The sequence below is a fragment of the Desmodus rotundus genome, chromosome 4 (genome assembly GCF_022682495.2).
Source record: "Desmodus rotundus isolate HL8 chromosome 4, HLdesRot8A.1, whole genome shotgun sequence".
NCBI classification, from domain to species: Eukaryota; Metazoa; Chordata; class Mammalia; order Chiroptera; family Phyllostomidae; genus Desmodus; species Desmodus rotundus.
This window is the reverse complement of record NC_071390.1, coordinates 48,203,329-48,225,377: the sequence shown is the minus strand read 5'-3', so window position 1 is coordinate 48,225,377 and position 22,049 is coordinate 48,203,329. Positions and strand designations below refer to the sequence as shown.

Genomic DNA, 22,049 nt, shown 5'->3' with positions numbered 1-22,049 from the left:
CAGAAGCTAGACTTCCCTTGGTTCAAGTCCTCACTCCACTATGTGTCATCCAGCTGAGTGACTCTGGGCCATCAACAGCCTCTCAAGTGCCTCAGTTCTCATGACTAAAAATGTATTACCTGTCATTAATGAAGACCACCATCACCTCTATTTTGGATTACTCTAATACATGATTTTCAACCTTTTTCATCTCGTGGCACTTACATAAACTACTTACTAAAATTCCGTAGCACACCAAAATATATATTTTTTGCCAATTTGACAAAAACAGGTGTAATTTTGATTGATTTACAAAAAATAATAATAGTAATTACCTTTCTTGCTCCAAAGTGACTTTTTAAAAAATCAGGTGTCTATATTTGTATATAAGGATTTCTGGTACCAAGAATGAACCAATTAGATGCAACCTTATATGCCATATGACCAGTAAGATACAATTCCATTATATGATTTATATATTTATGATTCAAGACGGCATTCACACCAAACGGCTGTTGTGAGGGCTGTTGTCATTTTTTAAAATTTGACAATATAAGGGAAAAAGAGATCAGTGCCACTGACTAAATACTCAGGTGTAACGTTTTTAAAAATTCTTGCAACACACGGGTTGAAAATCACTGCTCTAACAATATCTTTCATTTTTTAAAAGATTTTATTTATTTTTAGAGAGAGGGGAAGGGAGAAAGAAAGGGAGAGAAACATCAGTGTGTGGTTGCCTCTCATGTACCCACTGCTGGGGACCTGGCCCACAACCCAGACGTGTGCCCTGACTGGGAATCAAACCAGTGACCCTTTGGTTCACAGGCCAACACTCAATCCACTGAGCCACACCAGCCAGGGCTGCTCTAACAGTATCTTAAGAGGTCTCCTGGGCCCCGGCCAGGCAGCTCAGTTGGTTAGAGCATCATCCTAATACGCCAAGGTTACAGGTTCAATCCCTGGTCAGGGCGCACATACAAGAATCAATAAATGCATAGAACAACAAATTGTTTCTCTTCCCCCCCATTCCTCTCTCTAAAATCAATTTAAAAAATAAAAATAAAAAAAGCCTACTGTCTTCCAGTCTGGCCTTTCTGCAATCAATCTCCTCAGTGCAGCCAGTAATCTTTCTAAAACACCAATCTCATCATGTTAATTTTTACTTAAATCTTCCTCAGGGTTCCCACTATTCCATTCCAGGAATGTTTGAACTCCTTAACTATGCACACAAGCTATTTTCCTCCTCCCAGGAAGAATCAGACAGGAGCAATCAGGGTGTTGCTGTTCTGCTTAAGCAGAAAGGCTAATCACAAATAATATGAACTCCAAACATCGTGTTATAATCTGCCCTTCAAAAGGAAGAACAGGTAAGGATTATCCTACCTTACTGTACACTTTTTAAACTCTGACCCCTGTATTAATTCCTTCTCTCTCCTTTTCCGGTCTTCGGCTTGTCACAGGCACACCATACTGAACTAATTATAGATCCTTAGACTTACCATGCTATTCCTTGCCTCTGGGATTCTGCATATGCTGTTTTCTCTGTCTACAAAGCCCTCTAAACTCCTCACCATACACATAATACCTGGCTAGATCAAATGGTACTTTTGCTTTACTTCTCCTTTTGAGCATCATATCTGAAAGCCTTTCTAACTCCTTAGACTGGTTAGGTGCACCCCAGCCAGATCCTTAGCTTTCATACCTACCTTCACCTTAGCTGTTAGGTGTTACCTTCATCTTAGGAGCTAGGTGTTAAGGACAAGCCATTCATAATGGCTTGTCTTTAGAATATAGGCTCATTGAGGACAGTGACCATGCCTTGTTCACTTCTATATCCCTAGTGATTACTATAGTGATGGGCACATAGTAGACATTCCAACCAATATCTGTTGTATAAATTATTGAATGTGCATTCCTTGCACATTCCTTTTAATTAACTATACCTAGAATTAATTTTACACCTAGAATTTAAAATTCTATACCTAGCTAATCATGTCACCAGTTTATATGACCCTTTAATGTGGAAGAGATCTCTTGTTATATCCTATGGAAGGACTAATCTAATTACAGATACACATTTTGTAAAATGCAAGTAAACTTAAGTAAGATTAACTCAACTGCCATGTTTTATAAAAAATTTACAAGATTATATTCAGGAAAATTCTAACACATCGTGAAAAGAGATAATAAAAGGAGGTTTTTTTATTCAAAGGTGTAACTGGGTAAGTATATTTGTTTACATCCATTCTTGTGAAATACTTTTTAAAAAAATACAACCAACTTCTTTGCAGCAGACACATACCTCAACTACGATGATCTAATTTTTGGTAGATAATGTACATGATTAGGCAGAAATAGTACGCTCACACTGGTAGATTAATTATCAAATTCTCAGTCAAAACTCCGTTTGTGGCCCCCGATTCTTGATCGATTTCTATTCCCACTTCGTCTTCTACCATCTTGTCGACTTGCTGACCGACTCCCCTGTCGACTCTGTCTGCCTAACCGGCCACCAGACCGACCACCTGACCGACCGGACCGACCCGACCGGCCACTTGACCAGCCACTCCTCTGTCTGGAATTAGAAGACGTGTTTCCATCATAATATTCTTCAATTTCGGGTAATTTGGATGGCACTGACAGTATCCAGTCTGAATCATGCCACTCTGCCTGTTAGGGGAATTTATAGGATTAATATAAATGCAAAATAGAAACTATAAGCAAGCACATGAGTATAGGACACTTTTTTTCATACCTATTGGCTAATAGTAGCTACAGGCCATTAAATTTAAAGTATGTGAACAAAATTTAAAATTAAGAAAAAACCCACTGAAAATACATTCACTAAAGTTCCTAAGTTTTAGTCTTAGACAAAACTCTCAGGCCCATTTTGAGACTCTTAATTCATATTCAATTTCTATATTGGGGGGGAAGTAGAAGAGGGTATAAGTGATAAATTGTAATGAAAGAAAAATACAATAAAAAATAAACTATTAAAAATTTATACATTCTAAAAGAGGGTACTGATTTCTCTGCATGAAACAAATAAGCCATTAATACATAGTGCATGGTTATCAGCAGGTAATCGACAGAAGCAAGGAGTGGGAGCTGATAATGGAGCTTAAAACCTGTAAATACCAGCTGAGGACTAAAAAAATGTAGCCATTGGGAACAATTTGGTATCGAGACAAACAACTCAACACAGACAAATCAGCAGCTCACATGAGCATCACTATGTTATATCCTGCTACATTAACTGTTCTTCATTGGGATCATGAGTTGCCAAGCAAAGTTAATATTAAAATACCTTGTTGTTAAGAGTGAGCTGAGGCAAACACCCATATACACCATTGGTGGCGGTATATGACCAAAGCCTTAAAAATGTGCAAACCATTTGGCCAAGCAGTCATCTTTAAAAATTCATCTTTTAGAGCCCTGACCAGTGTGGCTCAGTTGGTTGGGTGTCGTTCCACAATGCAAAAAGTCGCAGGTTCAATTTCTGGTCAGGGGGCACATGCCTAGGTTGCGGGTTCAGTCCCCAGATGGGGCACATATGAGAAGCAGCCAATCAATGTTTCTGTCACATTGATGTTTCTCTCTCTTTATCTCCCTCCCTTCTCCTCTCTCTAAAAATAAATAAATAAAATCCTTAAAAAATTCATCTAGAAGAGATAAACATGGCAATGTATATAGAGTTAGCTATAATAACTTTCAGGACTGACCTGCTTATAATAGTATATTAGTGGAGATAATCTAAATGTCAGAAAATAGGACATTAAGAAAAGTTTGACACTCATAAGGTCAAATGTCAGGGAGCCATTCAAAATAAATAACTGTACAGTTGACACAGAAATGTATTCACAGTATGTTCTGAATTTTTAAAAGACTTAAACAGAACAATCTACTCTTGTTTCAAATTATGTAGATAAATATGCACGGGGGTACAACAGATAAATTCTGCACTGTAGGAACCCAGTGGACAATCTTTCTTCAACAGATAAAATACAAGGAAGTTTTTTAAAAAGAGAGAGAAAAGGGGGAGAACCTACAGATTAAAAGAGACTTAAGAAGCATCCAATTATAATGTATGAACCTCATAGACATTATATTAAAAAATACTTAGGAGACAACAGGGGAAATAAAGTGTCCTTAGCATTTTAAGTATATAGAAATACTTGTGGTTGAAATGATAGAATACCTAGAATTTGATTCAAAAGTGTAATACAGGAGAGTGAGGGGGCAGACGTGAAGAGCTGATAATTGTTGAAGCTGAGTGATGGGTACATGGGAATTTTTATACAACTTATTTTTTCTATGTTTGAAATTAGTTATAAAAATATCAAAAATTATTATACAGAATGGATTTTTTACACTAAGGAATTGTTAAGTGATTTAGGCATGATAACGATGTTGTGACTATGTTCTTAATTCCTATCTTATAGAGAAACATGCTCAACTCTTTAAGAGAAAAAAAATTTTAAATACCTGTAACCTTTCAGACTCAGTTGTGGGAACATCAAAGCAAACACCCTAAAGGCAAAATGAGAACATTTTCATTTAGATGCATGATTTATTTTTTTTACTACTTATATGTGAATACTTGTTGGTAATCTTTATATTCGCTACAAAAAAAATGATTGGGTGTGTCCCGTGATTGCTTACATGATTAAAGCAGCTAATTCACAATAATGCATGACAGTGAGTGGTTCCTTACTATATTTTCTAAATCTGAAAAGTAACTAAATACAATATCTAACCAGAATCTCCTACTACTAAGAATCCAGAGCATACTCTAGAAGTTTTTGTAGACACCATGATGTTGTTCTACATCCTTGATAAAATTATCTAATAAATTCATTTAAAATTAAGTGCCAGAAAGTTTCTCTCCCGAAGAACTGCAGTGTTTAGCAGATAAAGAGGTGATGTAATCCAAGATGTATCCTCTTTGGTCTTGATTGCCAGTTAAGTTGAAGGTTAACTTAATACTCAAGTACAGCAACTAGTTTAGCCTTAATGATCTTGTTATGTTTTCCCTCCCCTCCACATTTTTCCTGAATATGTATATTGTCTCATACTTGCCACAAATCTTTTTGAATGTAAATAATATTAAACTCTGACATAATTATTTCCAATAACCAATCAAGTAATTAAATTCTAAGCTAAAAGGAACCTCTGTAGTAAAATTAGATGAATAAATATAACATCTTTTCTCAAAACCATTAGAAGACATCAGTCACTAAGATTACAGAGAGTTTAACTTTGCTATTGCACAAATGTATTAAAATACTTAGTTCACTTCATTATCCTCATTAACAACCAATAGCAGGATACTCGAAAATCAATATTGTACCCTGGTTGGTGTGGCTCAGCGGACTGAGCACCAGCCTGTGAACCAAAGGGTTGTTGGTTCGATTCCCAGTCAGGGCACATGCCTGGGCTTGGGCTAGATTCTCTGTGGGGGTGCATGAGAGGCAACCACACATTGGTGTTTTGTTACCTTTCTCCCACCCTTCCCCTGACTAAAAATATCTTTAAAAAAATCAATGTTGCATATTCCCTAAATAAGAGAGTTGTTTAGCTGTTGCAATAATAAGTTATTGGGTTGACCAAAAAGTCTGTTATGTTTTTTCCATAGGATGGCTCTAGTAGTGCTTACTTGTCTTTAACTCCATTTGAGACAATGTTGTTAGATTGTATTGTGAGAACTGTTACATCAGCATGCTTTTTTAAAAAAACTTACCAAAACTGGTGAATTTTTGTGCAGCCATTTTAATATGGAAGATGAAAGAAGATATGTAACATTTTTGGCATATTATGCTTCATTATTTCAATAAAGGTAAAAATGCAACTGAGACTTCTGGTCAAGATGGAGGTGTAGGCAGACACACTTCACCTCCTTGTGCAACCATCAAAGAATTACAACCAGATCTCAAAATTATTAAAACCCAGAACCGTTAGAAAATCAAGCCATATGGAAGTCCGACAAGCAAGGATTTAAAAGAAGACACATTCATCCAGACTGGTAGGAGGGACGAGTAGCAGAGATGGGCAGAGAGACAGTGTGGAGTGGAAAGGCTGTGGCAGCAGCAGCGGCAGAGTGGACAGGAGGGATATCTTGGAGCAAGTGATCCCAGCCCCAGCCCAGACAACAAAGCTCAGGGTTCCAGCATGGGGAAGATAGATCCCCATTATCTCTGGGTGTAAAAACTATGGGGGTTTGAGGCAACAGAAGGAAATGACAGATTTTCTCCACTTACAGAACAAGCACAGTCTTAGAATGTATGCAAATCCACCCACCCCGGGATTCACCACAGGAGCAGCAGCTGGAAGGGCGCCAGTCGCACACAAGAAGGGGGTGAAGTGACTGGAAACAGGGCAAATGCTGCGTGAACTGCCAGGAGCCAGGCGTCACTGTCCCCTCTCGGAACCCTCTGCACACAGCCACAAAGCAGTGAAGAGGGTTGCCCCACTCCGGCGAATACCTAAGGCTCTGCCCCACACAATTTACAGGTGCCTTTTCTACATAGGCCATGCCACTAAGAGAGTAAAAGCAGCTCTACTGAATACACAGAAACAAACACAGGGAGGCAGCTAAATTGAGGAGGCAGAGAAAAATGAACAAAACCCCAGAAAAAGAATTAAGCAAAATGGAGATAGCCAACCTATCAGATGCAGAGCTCAAAACAATGGTCATCAGGATGCTCAGAGAAATCCTTGAGTACGGCAACAACATAAAGGAAGAAATGAAGGTCACAATAAGTGAAATAAAGAATAATCCACAGGAAACCAACAGAGAAGGGAAGTAAGCTGGGATTCAAACCAACAATTTGGAACAGAAGGAAGAGAGAAATATTCAACCAGAACAAAAAGTAGAAACAAGAAACCAAAAAAAAAAAAAAAAAAAAATGAGGATAGACTAAGGAACCTCTGGAACATCTCCAAAGGTGCCAACATCTGAATCATAGGGATGCCAGAAGGAGAAGAGGAAGAGCAAGAAATTGAAAACTTATTTGAAAAAATAATGAAAAAAAAACGTCCCTAATTTGGCGAAGGAAATAAGACATGCAAGTCCAGGAAGCACAGAGTCCCAGACAAGTTGGACCCAAAGAGGAACACACCAAGATGCATCATAATTAAAATGCCAAAGGTTAAAGATAAAGAGAGAATCTTCTTATTATTACTTATTTTTAGAGAGAGGGAAAGGGAAGGAGAAAGAGAGGGAGAAAAACATCAATGTGTGGTTGCCTCTCGTACCCGCTACTGGGTACCTGGCCCACAACCAAGGCATGTGCCCTGACTAGGAATTGAACCTGTGACCCTGTGGTTTGCAGGCCGGCACTCAATCCATTGAGCCACACCAGCCAGGGATAATGAGAGAATCTTAAAAGCAGCAAGAAAAGAGCAGAAAGTTACCTACAAAGGAGTTCCCATAAGACTATCAGTGGATTTCTCAAAAGGAACTGTAAGCAAGAAAGGACTGGTAAGAAGATTTCAAAGTGATGAAAAGCAAGAACCTGCAACTTAGATTCTCTATCCAGCAAAGCTATCATTTAGAATGGTAGGGCAGATAAAGTGCTTCCCAGACAAGGTAAAGCTAAAGGAGTTCATCACCATCAAACTATTATTACAGGAAATGTTAGATTTATTTAAGAAAAAGAAGATCAAAACCATGAACATTAAAAAGGCAATAAATTCACAACTATCAACAAAGGAATCTTAAAAAACAAACAAACAAACAAAAAACTAAGCAAACCAGAACAGAAACAGAATCATAGGTACAGAAATCATTTTGAGGGAGGGTGAAAGGGGAGAATGAGGAAATGGGGCAGGGATTAAGAAGCATAATTGATAGGACCAAAATAGACAGGGAAATTAGGAATAGCATGGGAAATGGAGAAGCCAAAGAACTTACATGCATGGCCCAGGTACAGGAACTAAGGGGGAGGGGGTTGCTGAAGCGAACAGGGATACCAGGTGGAAGGAGGCTAAGGGGAAAAATTGGGACAACTGTCATAGCATAATCAATAAAATATACTTAAAAAACACAACTGAAATGCAAAAAAACATTTATGCAGCGTATGGAGAAGGTGCTGTGACTGATGGAACATGTCAAAAGTGGTTTGCGAAGTTTCTTGGTACTATTGACATTTTGGCCACATAATTCTTTGCTGTGGGGGCTATCTTATGCATTGAAAGATGCTTAGCAGCATCCATGGCTTCAACTCACTAGATGCCAATAGCAGGAGATAGCCAACATACTCAAAATATCTAAATCAATAGTTATTAGTGAAAATGAAAAGTCTGTCTTTTATTTTACAGAAATAACCTAATGGACTTTTTGGCCAACCGCATACTTAGTCTTACAGAATAAACACATAAACCACACAATAAATATATAAGGGCAGAAACTTAAATAACTTGGATATCAGATAGTCAAACTAAGCAGAATGACTTAGTTTTATATAGTAATGGGTTATTTAAATAACTCCCCCAAAATTTACAACTGGAAACAAACACATGGAGAAAAACAATATTACTTACCCCATTTTAGACTTAAAAAAAAAAAAAAAAAGAAAAACAAAACCTGCTAGTCTTCCCAAACATTTACAGTAGTTTATTAAAAAGCTTTTTACTTGTCTAGAAACGCCTACCATATTTCCTTTTAGGAGGCACATTCTGGTAATTTGGGACACAGCATTACTACTCAGCTTTCTGTTAAGTTCTTTCCAAGCACTGCTGACATCCTGTATTTCTTCTGGGCTTTCAAGAGTTATGGTCACAAACCCCTTAAGGAATAAAAGTCACGTTATGTTTGGGGAAAAAAGCAGCAGCAGCAGCAGCAGCAGCAGCAATGAAGTTCTAATTCTATAGTCCTTCATGACAAACATGCCAATTTATGAGCCAACAGTATAACATGACTGCTAAAAAAAAAACTTCTTTGAAACTATATTAATAGAAGATGAGTGTTTATAGATCACTGAAAGTACCATTTAAAAAAAATTTATGTATTCATTTTACAGAGAGAGAGATGAAGGGAGAGAAAGAGAGAGAAATGTAGATTTTCTTGTTCCACTTATTTATACACTCATCAGTTGATTCTTGAATGTGCCCCGACCAGGGACTGAACCTGCAACCCTGGTGCTACGGGACGTTGCTCTAACCAACTGAGTTACCCAGCCAGGGCAAAAGTACCATTCTTTTATGCATTGTTGTAAAGACTGTATTTATTTCCAACCCTCATGCTTTAAGAGATTAGAGCATCAGAAAAAAGATAGGTAGTGAAGAATTAAGGAAGTCAATTCTGAAAGAGTTCAAATTAGCTTAGAGTGGAAAAACAAGAGGACATGAACCTCTTCAAACTTTTTAGGGACTATGACATAAGCAAAAATTACCCTGTTCCTGTACAGTGAACTGTTCCTGTAAAACTTCAGGAATAGTTCACTGTACAGGAACAGGGTCAACATGAAGAAGATGTATGGAGGCATTCATTTAACAAGTATTTCAGAGTGCCCTCTATGTATGTTCCAGAGACTCTACTATGTGCTAGAGATTCAGCAGGACATAGTCCTTCCTCCCATAGAGGTTACACTCTAGTGTATGGGGGGGTGGGGGTGGAAGTGGTGGAGTGGGACAGATGTATATGGGAGGAAGGAGAGGAAGAGAGGGGAAGGAAGGGATAGAGTTGGACATTAAATCACTCTCAGTCCTGGCTGGGTAGCTCAATTGGTTAGAGTACTCCCAGTACACCAAGGCTGCGGGTTTGATTGCCACTCAGGGCACATACAAGCATCAACCAATTAAAGGGGAGAGAGAGACAAAAAGAGGGAGGGAGGAAGGGAGGGAGGGACAGAGAATCAACTAATGAATGCATAAATAAGTGGAACAACAAAAGAGATGTTTCTCACTTTCTTTCTCTGCCCCTTTCTCTCAAACCAATTTTTAAAAAATATTTAACTTAAAAAATTAAAACTAAGTTATCTCATTAAATAAAAATTCCTACTTAAAAAAAAGTCACTCCGCAAAATGACATTCATCTAAACCATTAACACCTGCCAAGTGGAAAACACCAGATGACCCAGCTGTACTCATTTATGCTACACCACATAAGTCATATGCAGTTTCCTCTCCGGCTCCTTTTGTTCTGCTCTCCCTCCAACTCTCCCTCACAATCTCTCTCTGACTCTCTCTCTACCCAGGGATCAGGGAGCTCTTTTTCTCATGAGGCCCCTTACCCAGTGACTCCCCTCACTCACACCACAGTGAGTAATGCATCTTTGAACTACTTGCAAGCAATGGTTGTGGTGTGGTTTGACATCTGAAACTGACACGGCAGGGGGCCTGGTCAGATGATGTTACATACATACATACATACACACACACACACACACACGTACATGTACACACACACACCCTTGACATATACAGGCAATCTTTAGTTTGCATGGTGCTATGTTAACTTCACAGTTTATTTTTTGATTAGCATGGTTCCAAAGCAATTTTTAAAAAAATGAAGACTAGGTTTTGATATGCAAGTTTCAGTTAACACTGCAGTGCAAAGTGAAGATTTCCTGTATTTCTCTCTAGATAGATAGATAGCTATGATTCAATTTTAATCTTTATTTCAAGCACATACAATTTTCTCACAGATTTCTACCTTATCAGAGGTGATCAAAGATCGTGGTTCAAAATTCGATGCACCAGAGATATGAGCTAATGCTGCAGCCAATGCATCCACTGCCCCTTTCTCTTCTATCAGTCTCTGAGCTGATGGTCGGAAAAAATCAACAGCAGCATAAGAAACGGAAGCCAGAGACCTATGGTTTAAAAATAGCAAATTTTCTTGGTCAAGGCAAAGGAAAATATTTAAAGAGAATGAATGGGAAAAGAAAGAGCAATGTTTTTATATTTCAATATAACTAAGTATCTGCTGGTAAAACTGGTGATTAAATTTTCTGATATTTGAACTAGAAGAGCTTAAAGATGAATAGCCTAATACAAAAGAAAAAATTATTCAGCAAGGTCAGAAAGCATACCTGATGGCATCCATGCTTTTAGATTTAACTAAATCCATTGTAGAAGGAACACCTACACGTTTAAAAGTAATTCCCTGAAAATGAAAGAATTACATTAAAGAAAAATGGAAGTCTTTACAATTAATTCCTAAATTAATATAGTTTGTTGAATTTCCATTTCTTGGACTTAGAGATTTCCAAGCCCTAGTAGATGAAAAGATCTGTTTTTTCTAATAAATCACCAATTACAAAATCTAGAAAGAAAAAAGATTTTTTTGAATTGCCCCTTAGTTACAAACATGGAATTTCACTTGCAAAATAAAGCTAATTCCAAAAAAAGAAAATAATGCTGTTTATCACTTTCAATTGTTTTCTTATCACCCTATCTCATTTTACAAACTACATGAAAGAGTACATAAAAACACATAAAAATAAAAAATGTTAACTACCACAAAAATCTGTATCACAAACAATGTGTATTTTCTTATAGAAACTGGCTATTGCACCATTACTCAATATAATCTTCACCGCTACACCAAGACAATGTCACAGCCACCATTACAATGCTGAACACTAAGAATTACTGAAATCACCATGTACCTCTGATTTTAGTATCAAGGGAGAAATTCAATAGAAAAATGAGAAAGTCAGCTCTTCTCTCTCCACATTAAAGGCTATATTAAAACAAAGTTTGCAGCTAGTATAAATTTAGCTTTCCACATGCCTCTCACATCCAAATGCAGCTTAAACTGAGAATAAAGATTTATCTGTGAGAACAAGTAATAGAAAGAATTCCTTTTTAAGGCACCATTTGGATAATAAGCCTGAAATAATTTAACTCTCTACTTACTGCTTTTTGTTCCACATATCTTAGCTGACCTCTTTCTCTTGGTTGATAAAAGCAGATGCAAATCCCTGTCCGGCCAGCTCTACCTGTGCGTCCAGAGCGATGAATATAGGACTCAACATCCTAAAAATAAAAAAGGTAATAGTTTTTAAAAATCTAGCAAGTTACAGTCATTCCAGAATCCAAATAATAATGCTAACAACAAAACTACTGCTAACAATAATAACTTATTTCAATCCTGTTGCTTTTTTCGACATTCCAAAAAATTCTTATGCACCAGTTTGGGACAAAGGGGTTATAATTTAAAACCTTAATATCTACCTTATCCCAGGACTCTATATGGCAACTTTCTATAATTCCCTTGTATGAATGCATGCTTCAAACACAAATATTGAAGTGAATAACTGACAAAGGCATCAGGTTCTGATCAATTTAAGCACCACAGTGACAAAAAAATGGCAAAGAGCAAGAACATATAACATTTTTCATATCCAAAGCAGTATCTTATAAATAAAATGTAAATTATATAGCTGTTCCTATTTTCCCCAAATCAAATCTTACTTCCTACCTGTGGAGGAGAACTCTGAATCACCAGGTCAACCTCAGGAATGTCCAAACCACGGGCAGCCACATTGGTTGCAACCAAAACTTTAAAACTACCTTCTCTGAAGCCTTTCAGTGTAATTTCTCTTTGTGACTGTGCAATGTCCCCATGTAAACACTGGGCGTTCTATTGGAAAAGGGGGAAAAGTAGGTGTACAGCTCATATTTACAAATGACAGCACCCTAACACCATACATTGAGCTCCTTTTTGTCGTTTTTTTTAAATCTGATTTTCTAATCACTATAATACATACTTATTGTTAAAAAAAAATCGAACATTATAGAAAGTCTCTTAAAATCAGCCTCCTAATAATTCATTGCTAGCAGTTTGATGAATGTTCCTCCAGATACATATATTTTTAAATACACACACTTCTCACATATACTAGCATATACTCTAACTTTACATATTTATTTAAATCTTTGCCATTTTCCACATCTATAATACATCACTACTTAATTTTTTAGAACTATATACATGATTCCTTCATGTGGATGCACTATCAATTCTTTTAGCAATACCCTAGTGGTGAACATTTGGGTCATATCCAAATCTTCACTTTCAGAAACAATACTGGCGTGAACAACACGGTACTTGTAACTCTGGACACCTCGTTATGTGTGTATTTCAGCAGGATGCATATCTAGAAGCTGAATTTCTGGGTCAAAAATTAAAAGCATTTAACAGAAGAGGTTATACCCATTTACTCTTCAACATTCTTTGAGTATTTATTTTCTCATACCCTACCTACCCTGTATATTATGAGTCATAATTCTTGTGACTCTAATAGGCAAGAATGATTTCTCAATGTTATTTCAATTTACATTTCTATACTTTTTACTGAAGTTGAACCTATTTATACTATTTATATATCTTTCTACTACTTGGCTGCAAATAATTTCCCCAGCATTATAAACTAGTATTCCGAGCCACTATTAAAATTTAAAAGTTTATAATAATGATTAAACCCCAACCATGTCTAAACCTTAGTAGTTAAGCCTAACACATTCATGAGTTAATTCACTGAGTACTTACTATGCTCCAGGCACTAAGCTGGGTTCTGAAACAGTCATAAAGTAACAGTCCAGGAAAAGGCAAGTTCACAAGCATTTTCAATATAGTGTGACACGTGCTATATAACCAGGTGCAGGGTGCTACAGAAATACCTAACAGGGAGACCTAATTCGATCTTATTTGAGAAGACGGCAGCACTGAAGCTGAGACCCGACACATAATAAGGAACTAGTTAGTAGTCAGGTAAAAGGGTGAACAGGAGGCTAGAGTTCCAAGCAGAAAAAATACACAGTGTGTGTCTGGGGAACTACAAATATGTGAGCTAAATATTGCTAAATCGGAGAGTGAAAAGGGGAAGTAGTGAAAGATGAGGCTGAAAGGAATACGAATTTTATCCTGAGGACAATATAGAACAACTGAATGTTTGTAAGCAGATTATCATTAACATATTTGCATTGTAGAAGGAACACTCTGGCTACAACATATAGAATGTATTAGAATGTATAGAATGTATTAGAAAGCAAAAGCTAGGGAGAACTACGTATAGCAGGCTGTTGAGGAAATTCAAAAGAGGTACTGCATTTTGCTGTGTATTATGTGCACTTCTTTGCCCAAATTTTTGAGGGAAAAATAAGGATGCTCACTATACATGGTTAGTACTAATTCTGTATCTATATGTTTTTAATTCTTTTATTTATGCTTACGCATTAAAAATGTAACTCTAGAAAGCAATAATGATATCCATATGCAAAATAATACCCTGGAATGTGGTAATCATTCCCCCCCTAAATATAAATAATTGGATTATTTATTTCAATACAAATTAAAACAAAAGGGTTTTGTTTTCCTGAAAGTTTGGGCCAAAAACGTGGGTGCACATTACATATGGCAAAATAGGGTATCCCTGGCCTCACCAAGGCAGTGACAATGACCATCGACTCATTCAACAAATATTTAGTAATATACAACATCTTGGGCACTAGGAGTAAAATGGCAACAAAAATTTAAGACCGCCACAGTCATCATGGTCTTCATACTCTGGTGGGGAACATTAATCAAATAATTTGGCACACAAATAAATTTAGCTAACAAGTCTAATGGATGATTCATGGGTCTTAGAGCCAAAGACTATTTATAATAGGACAAACTGACCTAGTGTGACACAAGGAAAAGGTCCCTGAAAAGTGGTTCTCTGGACTGACGTCTGAAGGTTGCGTAGGAGTTGCTTGGCAAGAGCTCTGTGGTGACAGAAAGCATGGCATGTATGGAGAGAGTGTAGAAAATGGGGGGAAATGTAATAAGATGATGAGGGTGGAAAGGTAAGTAGAGACTAGGCTATAAATGAATTCAAGAACTATTAGTAGATGAAACTGGGACGAATTGGTGAAGGGAGTGGAAACGACTATAAGGGAAAGGAACATTAACATGACTCACAGATTTTGAGTTTCTGCAGCAACAGTAAAAGAGAATCCAAAAAACACTTTGTAGTTAACTAGATGGCAAATGGTAAGAAAGAAAACTCAAGGGTGATAAATTTCTGGCTTAAGGGTAGATATATCATGCAACAATAGGGAGTGTTTGTAGGTAGAGAGTAGGTAGGAGTATAGGAGAGAATGAATTCAATTTTAGGTACATAATAGATTGTGATATATCTGTAGCCAGTATAGTAAACACAGGTCTAGATACTGGAGACAGAGCTAACCCGGAAAAAGATTTGGGCATCATCAGCAAATAGACAGTATTACAAGAGTAACGAGATAGATGCATCTCTATATATAGCTGTACGTCTGTATTTCTATACTTACTGTTTGCTGTAAGTATTGTGCTAAACAATACTTGAATGATTCCATTTAAATCTTAAAGTGTAAAAAATTATTTTAATACCACTTTTAAAAATGGAAACATGGGCACAAAAACATGAAGTGACTTGCACAAGTTTACACAGCTAGTAAGCAACACAACTGGGATTTAAACGCTGATCTGACTCCAAAGTCTGTTTTATTAATCACTATGCTCATGAAGAATATTTTGACTGAGAAGAAACAAGGACAGAGGTTAGAAATGTGAGGAAGGCCAAAATTTAAAGCACAGCAATAATACAGAAAGACCTTTAAAAAACTGGGAAAGATTAGCCAGAGGGATGAAAACCTGTATGATATCATGGAACCTAAGTTAAATGGGTTTTTTTCCCCCCATCATAATAAAAAAGTCACGTTATTATTCAATTCTCAAAATTATTAAATGTTTTAAGGAAGGAAACTATCTTATTACTTTTTAAAAAGCCATAAGCAAACATAGTTTAAGTTAGACAGTTTTTCATAGTGAATTTTTCAAAGTCACTTTAAAAAATCTGATACAACACTAATTTTTCACTTGATAACTAGTCCTTGGGGGGACATAATACATTCATGGTATTAGTGATGGTTACCAGTTCTCCAATTTATAAATAAAATATTTACCAAAAGTTTATGTTTGTGTGTGTACTTGTTTAAAATTCAGAAGACAGCTTCCTGGTAAAAACTGACTTAAAAATTAAATTTTAATTTTAAAATAAAACTTAAAAATTCTTGGAAGTTCCTTCATTAGTCCATAAAATCTTCTATCACCCATAATGATAAGCTGCTACTACTTTTTACCCACACAGCAAACCAGTGGAGGAAAAACTGCATTATTCTCAACCATAGCAAACGATTATCATCCAGTAAGAGGCGATCTCATCCAACCTTTGCAGCAAGGTAATTCCTCCCCATAAGATAAAGCAATAGCTTCTAAGACAGCTGCTGCTGAGTGTTCTGAAGCAGTAACAGAAAAGGTAAATCAACTATGCTCCAACACTATTTAGCATCTATCTGTTTATTCTGGATACAAACCTAAAGCTATGCAATTAGTTTAAACACATCGGAAAGATGGTGACAATGCAGCCTTTGAATTTCCAGTTCCCACGTAAAAACAGAGCAAGAACAAAATTAAAATCCACAGACAACATCTATGACAAAACTAAATGACAAGGTATTTTCATGATTTCTGAAATATGAGCAAGTAGGGACGACACCTGTATAAATGTGAGGAATTTGCTAGTCCTAGGAACAGATACTCCCTGGTGAGCATAATGGGCCAATATGAAACTAACAGCTGAAACTGGGAGAGAGTTTTCACGCACGGAAGGGTGACTGTGAGGAGCCGGAGGTAAGGTCTGAAAGAGGCTGGAGCGGCCTGAACGTAAGGACTTTGAAAAGGAACAAGCCAGTGCTTCCTTGCCAGAACATAGCCCCACACTGAGGAGAAACTGTTGGACCTAGAATCCAAACTGAGGATGTCAGAGATTATAGAAGTAAAAGAGAGAGAGAGAGAGAGAAAGAGAGGGAATATATCCAGATAAAACTTATGGAAAAGGGAGGGAGGTGGGACTGGCTGGGGTGCGGTGGAGGGATGGGGAGAAAATGCAGACAATTGTAACTGAATAAAAATTATAAATAAATAAATAATTTTTAAACATTAAAAAATTTTAAAAATGGGGGAAAAAACTGATGGAAAAGACAGCTAGAGCTGAGAAAGTGGGAGACCTTTTTTTTTTTTTTTGAAACACCTTTATTGCAGTACAATTCATAGACCAAATTCTTAAACACTAACAAAAATAACAGAAGCAGCAGCTCTAGAACTATGAAGTTGAAAACTCATACTTGCCCATCTAAAATTCAGAAAGATTAATTTCATCTAAAAAATGGGTTATCAGAAAAGATAATGGTTAAATCTTATAAAAGTTAATTAGGAAGGGGAAAAAAGGAATAAGCAGACTAGTATCCCCACAAATAATGAAAGAACTCTAGAAAGGCATGTACACAAAACATGGAAAGTTTAGCATATTTTTGAATGACCTAAAAATTTTTTAAATGATGTATGAAAGAACAAGAAATACCAAAATGAGAAAAATTAAGAAGGTGAAATAACTCAAGTCATAAGTAGAAATAAAAAATAAACACTTTACACAAATGAAGACTATACTGGAAGGAATACAAGATTGAGCTAAGCACAATAAATGATGCATTAAGAATGGCAAGTTTTGAAAATTGAAGAAAAATCTGAAAAAGATTTGAGATAAAGTGAAAAAGGAGAGAGAAAAGAGCCAACATACTTATAACAAGAGTCAGTTAAGAAAAACCCCAAAGCAATCAAACTAAATGCCAAAATATTATAATTCAAGAAAATTTTGCTGAAATTAAAAACATATACATTTAACACTAGAAATTACACGTGTACACTGTGTACCCAGAAAAAGTGACCAAGAACACTACCAAAATATATTCTAGTATAAGTATAAATCTTTGTTTTTTAAAAGATTTAATTTATTCATTTCTAGAGAGAGGGGAAGGGAGGGAGAAAGACTGGTAAAGAAACACTGATGTGCAAGAGAAACTTCTCGATGAGTTGCCTCATACACGCCCCCAACCAGGGACCTGGCCCACAACCCAGGCATGTGCCCTGACTGGGCTCACAGGCCGGCACTCAGTCCACGGAGCCTCATCAGCCAGGGCAAGTGTTGATTTTTAAAGAAAAAGAAAAAGGTCCTTTGCCTGAATGCAAAAGACCAAAATCACTTATAAGGAAAAAAAAATCAGACTGGCATCAGACTTTTTATGGTATGCTTTATTCCAAAAACAATTTTAAAAAATTAAGATAATGAAGGAAAGAAAATGTGAACCAAGAATTTTATATCCAGCCAAAATGATTTTCAGGTATAAAGCTATAATCAAGCTATTATTAACAGGCAATATTGTTTCCATGAGTTTTCCTCAGGAATATACTAGATAACAAGTCACAGACAAAAAAATGACTAAAAAGAACTAAAGAGACAATGACAAAAAGACCAATGGAATTATTACAATGGATGTTAAATTAACATCACAAAAAGATAAAGAACTAGACATTATACACCTGATGGAAGTATACCACCTATAAAATAGTTTTGCTCCAAATAAACAAACCTGAATTTTCAGAAAATACAGAAGACAGAGGAACATGTTAAATGATATCACATAGAAGCAATACTCTATCAGGGGTGTCGAACCTTTTGGCGTCTCTGGGCCCCACTGGAAGAAGAGGAGTTGTCTTGAGCCACACATTAAATACATTGCGACATATAATCATAAAAAAAAAATCTCATGTTTTAAGTAAATTTATGATTTTGTGTTGGGCTGCATTCATAGCCATTTTGAACCGCATGCGGCCCATGGGCCACAGGCTGGACGACCCTGCCTAGATCACGGAAACTTGGCTTCTTAAACAACAATAAAAATCTACAAGAAAAAAGGAGGAATCCATATATTAAAGAGATTTAATGAAATCACACAATGAAAGAATCCCACTTGGTTCCAGATTCAAGAAAAAAAAACTATAAAAGGCAAAGCAAAGCATTTATGAGGCAAGTGAGAATCCAAACGCTAACTGATATTTCAAGGTATTAATTACTGTTAATTGTTTAAATAACAGCATAGTGGGTTTTAAAAAATAATCCTTTTCTTTTACAAACACATACCCAAATATTTAGGGACATATATTATTTAGGGTTTACATCAAAATGAGTTAGAAGTGAGTAGAATTTGGGTGAAATAATTATTGCAGCTAGAGAATGAATACATAGAGGTTCATTACACTGCCAACTTTTGTGTGTTTGAAATTTTCTCCAATAAAAAGTTAAAAGAAAAAAAGACATGGACTTAATATTCTGATTCATTCATTAAGTATTTGTGATTTGTAACACATTAAGTATTTAAGTTTTGTAACACAACTCTAAAGCATTACCCACTCTTACCCTCAGACACTATGTTTCAATCTCTGTATTGTCAAGCTCACATTCGCAAAATCTTAACAAACCTGATGAAAACAGGGAGAATTCTATCCTGACTTAACAGATCATGAGAGGCTAGGTACAACTTCTTTCTAAATTAGACCCAATTCTACAAATGACTATTGAACCTGGGCCACAAAGGACAATATAGTTTTTTGTTGAGTGATTCATCCCTATAATCTCAATTAGAGAAACCATGAAAAAAGACTTACCTGTTTTATGTGTGGATTCATGGCCATTTCAGTTACATTCTTTTTGGTCTCACAGAAAATAATAGCCCTCCCTTCAGAACCACTGTAGACTTGAAGGACATCTCCAATAACTGCTGGTCTCTGAGACCAATGACATTGGATAGCCAAATGCTTTGAGGAAACAAAATGCCAAATATCTATTTCATTAAAATTAGTAAAAATGATTTCTCTTATACATTTTTTTCCTATCTGTTCAAGAATTGGCCTTGCTGGGAGACAATAAAAAAAAAAAATTCTGCCCAATCCCACTTAAAAACAATGTACAAATGGCTATCAATAGGTGAAGGATAAACAAACTGCAGTATATTTATACAATGGAATACTACTGAGTATTTAAAAGGAACCAACTAAAAGAGAGAGAGAAACCAACTACTGACACATGCAACATCATGGACGAATCTCAAAAGATACATTGGGTGAATGAAGCCCTGAAAAAAGAATATACATTGTACGATTGCATTTACAAGAAATTCCAAAACAGCCAAAACTAATCTATGGTAGAAAAAACCAGGACAGTGATTGCCTAAATATTGAGGGATTCAATGGGCGGAAGCATGAGGGAACTTTCTGCGATGACAGTAATATTCTATATTTGACAGGGGTTTAGGTTACACACATGTACGAACTAGTCAAAACTAAGTGAGTGTACATTTAAAAGTTTGCATTTTTGTGTGTAAATCTTATCTTTAACAACTGTAAATATTATATGAACAGAGCTCAAAAGCATCATGCTAAGTGGCAGAAGCCTAAACACAAAGAAGTCACATATTATATGATTACATTTCTATAAGATACCCAAATGGGTAAATCCACAGAGACAGAGAGCAGACAGGCACTTGCTAGGGAAGGAGAAAGCAATTACAAAATGGTTCCAGGTTTCCTTTTGGGATGATGAAGTGTTTTGGGAATAGAAGATGGTGGTACAACATTGTTAATGTACTAAATGATATTGAATTGTACACTTTACAAATTTAAATTTCGTTATTGGAATTTTACCTTAGTGAAAAATTAGTAAATATTGAACTCTAAAGACATGCATGCTAAAATACTTAGGGGGCAGTATACTGATTTCCGCAATTTGAAATGCATCAAGAAATAAAATGGATATAGGGATGGGTAGATATGTGATAAAGCGAACACAGTAAAATGTTAATGGCAGATTCCAGCTGTAGGGTATATGGGTATTCACTGTGAAATTCAACTTTTTGTTGTTTGAAAATGCTCATGCTAAAAAAACTTAAACTGTCTGTACATTTTAAATCTGTGCATTTTAACATGTATCTCAAAATTGTCTTTAAAATGCAACATAAATAACTGAATACCTGGAAAACAGAGAAAAGTACAGAGAAGAAAACTAAGAATCATTTTTACTATCTACAACAAAGCCTTGCTTCCCCCACTCTCAAAAAAATAAAAACAGAAAAACCCTGTATCTGATCAAGCCTGACCATTAGTAATCTAACCATTAACTCACAGGAAAATGAAGGCAGAGCAGCACGTTAAAGACCACCACCGAGTTGCAAATCAGTGAAATTGAGACTGTGGGAAACTTGTAAGACAACTGACCTTTTCAACAAAGTATCGCAATGAAAAAAATGGACAGAAAAATCTACAGATTATAAAGATTTAAGACATACAACCCAGTATAATGTAAGGCTCTTATCTGGATCCAGATTCAAACGAACTACTTTTTTTAAAAAAAAGACAAGTAGGGTCCTGTGGACACTGGATATTTAAAGATATTAAAGAATAATTGTTTTCTTCTACTGTGATAATAACTTTGTGGTTTTCTGTTTGTTTTTTTAAAGAATCCTTATCCTTTTAAAAAATATACTATTATTACCTGAAAATGATATGGTAAGTAGATTGCTTTATTTATTTTTAAGATTTTTACTTATTTTTTGAGAGAAGGGAAGGGAGGGAGATAGAGGGGGAGAGAAGCATGGATTGGCTGCCTCTCACACATCCCCTACTGGGGGGACCTGGCCCACAACCCAGGCACATGCCCTGACTGGCTGCAACCTTTCAGTTTGCAGGTTGGTGCTCAATCCATTGAGCCACACCAGCCAGAGCGGTAGATTGCTTTAAATGTAGGGATGAAGAAAGCCTGTATGGGTGTATAGGAAAGATCATTCTTAAAGCCTGGTGATAGGTGTATCAAATCCCTTATACTATTCAATTTTTGTATATGTTTGAAAATGTCCTTAATAAAATTTTTCACTGATACATTTTACTTTCTTACTGTAAAACTTTCAGCTGTTACAAAATATACAAAGCTTCATCTGGCCATTCTACACAATAAAAAGTTCTCTTTCCTAGAATCATTAAGTTAATGTTTATCCTTCCAACCTATCTTTGTACATTTATATATATACCTAAAGAATCTAGCATTTTTGTGTTTTTTTAAAATAGTACAATTCTATATATCATCTTGTAATTTGGTTTGTATCGCTCAAATGAATTCTTAACCACTACATTGTATTTACAGATTATACTA

At 36.1% G+C, this 22,049-nt stretch overlaps 1 protein-coding gene and 1 non-coding gene across 4 annotated transcripts in view; both read right to left on the bottom strand.

The window, feature by feature from the left end:
• Positions 1-1,234: 1,234 nt before the first annotated feature.
• LOC112305704 (U8 small nucleolar RNA) lies at positions 1,235-1,369 on the bottom strand. Its single transcript, XR_002974858.2, has one exon. It is a non-coding gene; the product is annotated as a U8 small nucleolar RNA (small nucleolar RNA).
• Positions 1,370-2,153: 784 nt separating this feature from the next.
• The window catches only part of DDX50 (DExD-box helicase 50), a 31,037-nt gene continuing 11,141 nt past the window's right edge, over positions 2,154-22,049 (bottom strand). For all 3 annotated transcript variants that reach the window (XM_024561165.4, XM_024561166.4, XM_024561167.4), the window contains 8 exons: positions 19,514-19,663; positions 12,407-12,568; positions 11,842-11,961; positions 11,013-11,086; positions 10,634-10,793; positions 8,631-8,765; positions 4,465-4,509; positions 2,154-2,649 (listed from right to left, as the gene is read on the bottom strand). In XM_024561165.4, the coding sequence (XP_024416933.2) occupies positions 2,371-2,649; positions 4,465-4,509; positions 8,631-8,765; positions 10,634-10,793; positions 11,013-11,086; positions 11,842-11,961; positions 12,407-12,568; positions 19,514-19,663 (1,125 nt within the window). In that variant the 3' untranslated portion in view covers positions 2,154-2,370. The remainder of the gene's footprint in view (positions 2,650-4,464; positions 4,510-8,630; positions 8,766-10,633; positions 10,794-11,012; positions 11,087-11,841; positions 11,962-12,406; positions 12,569-19,513; positions 19,664-22,049) is intronic.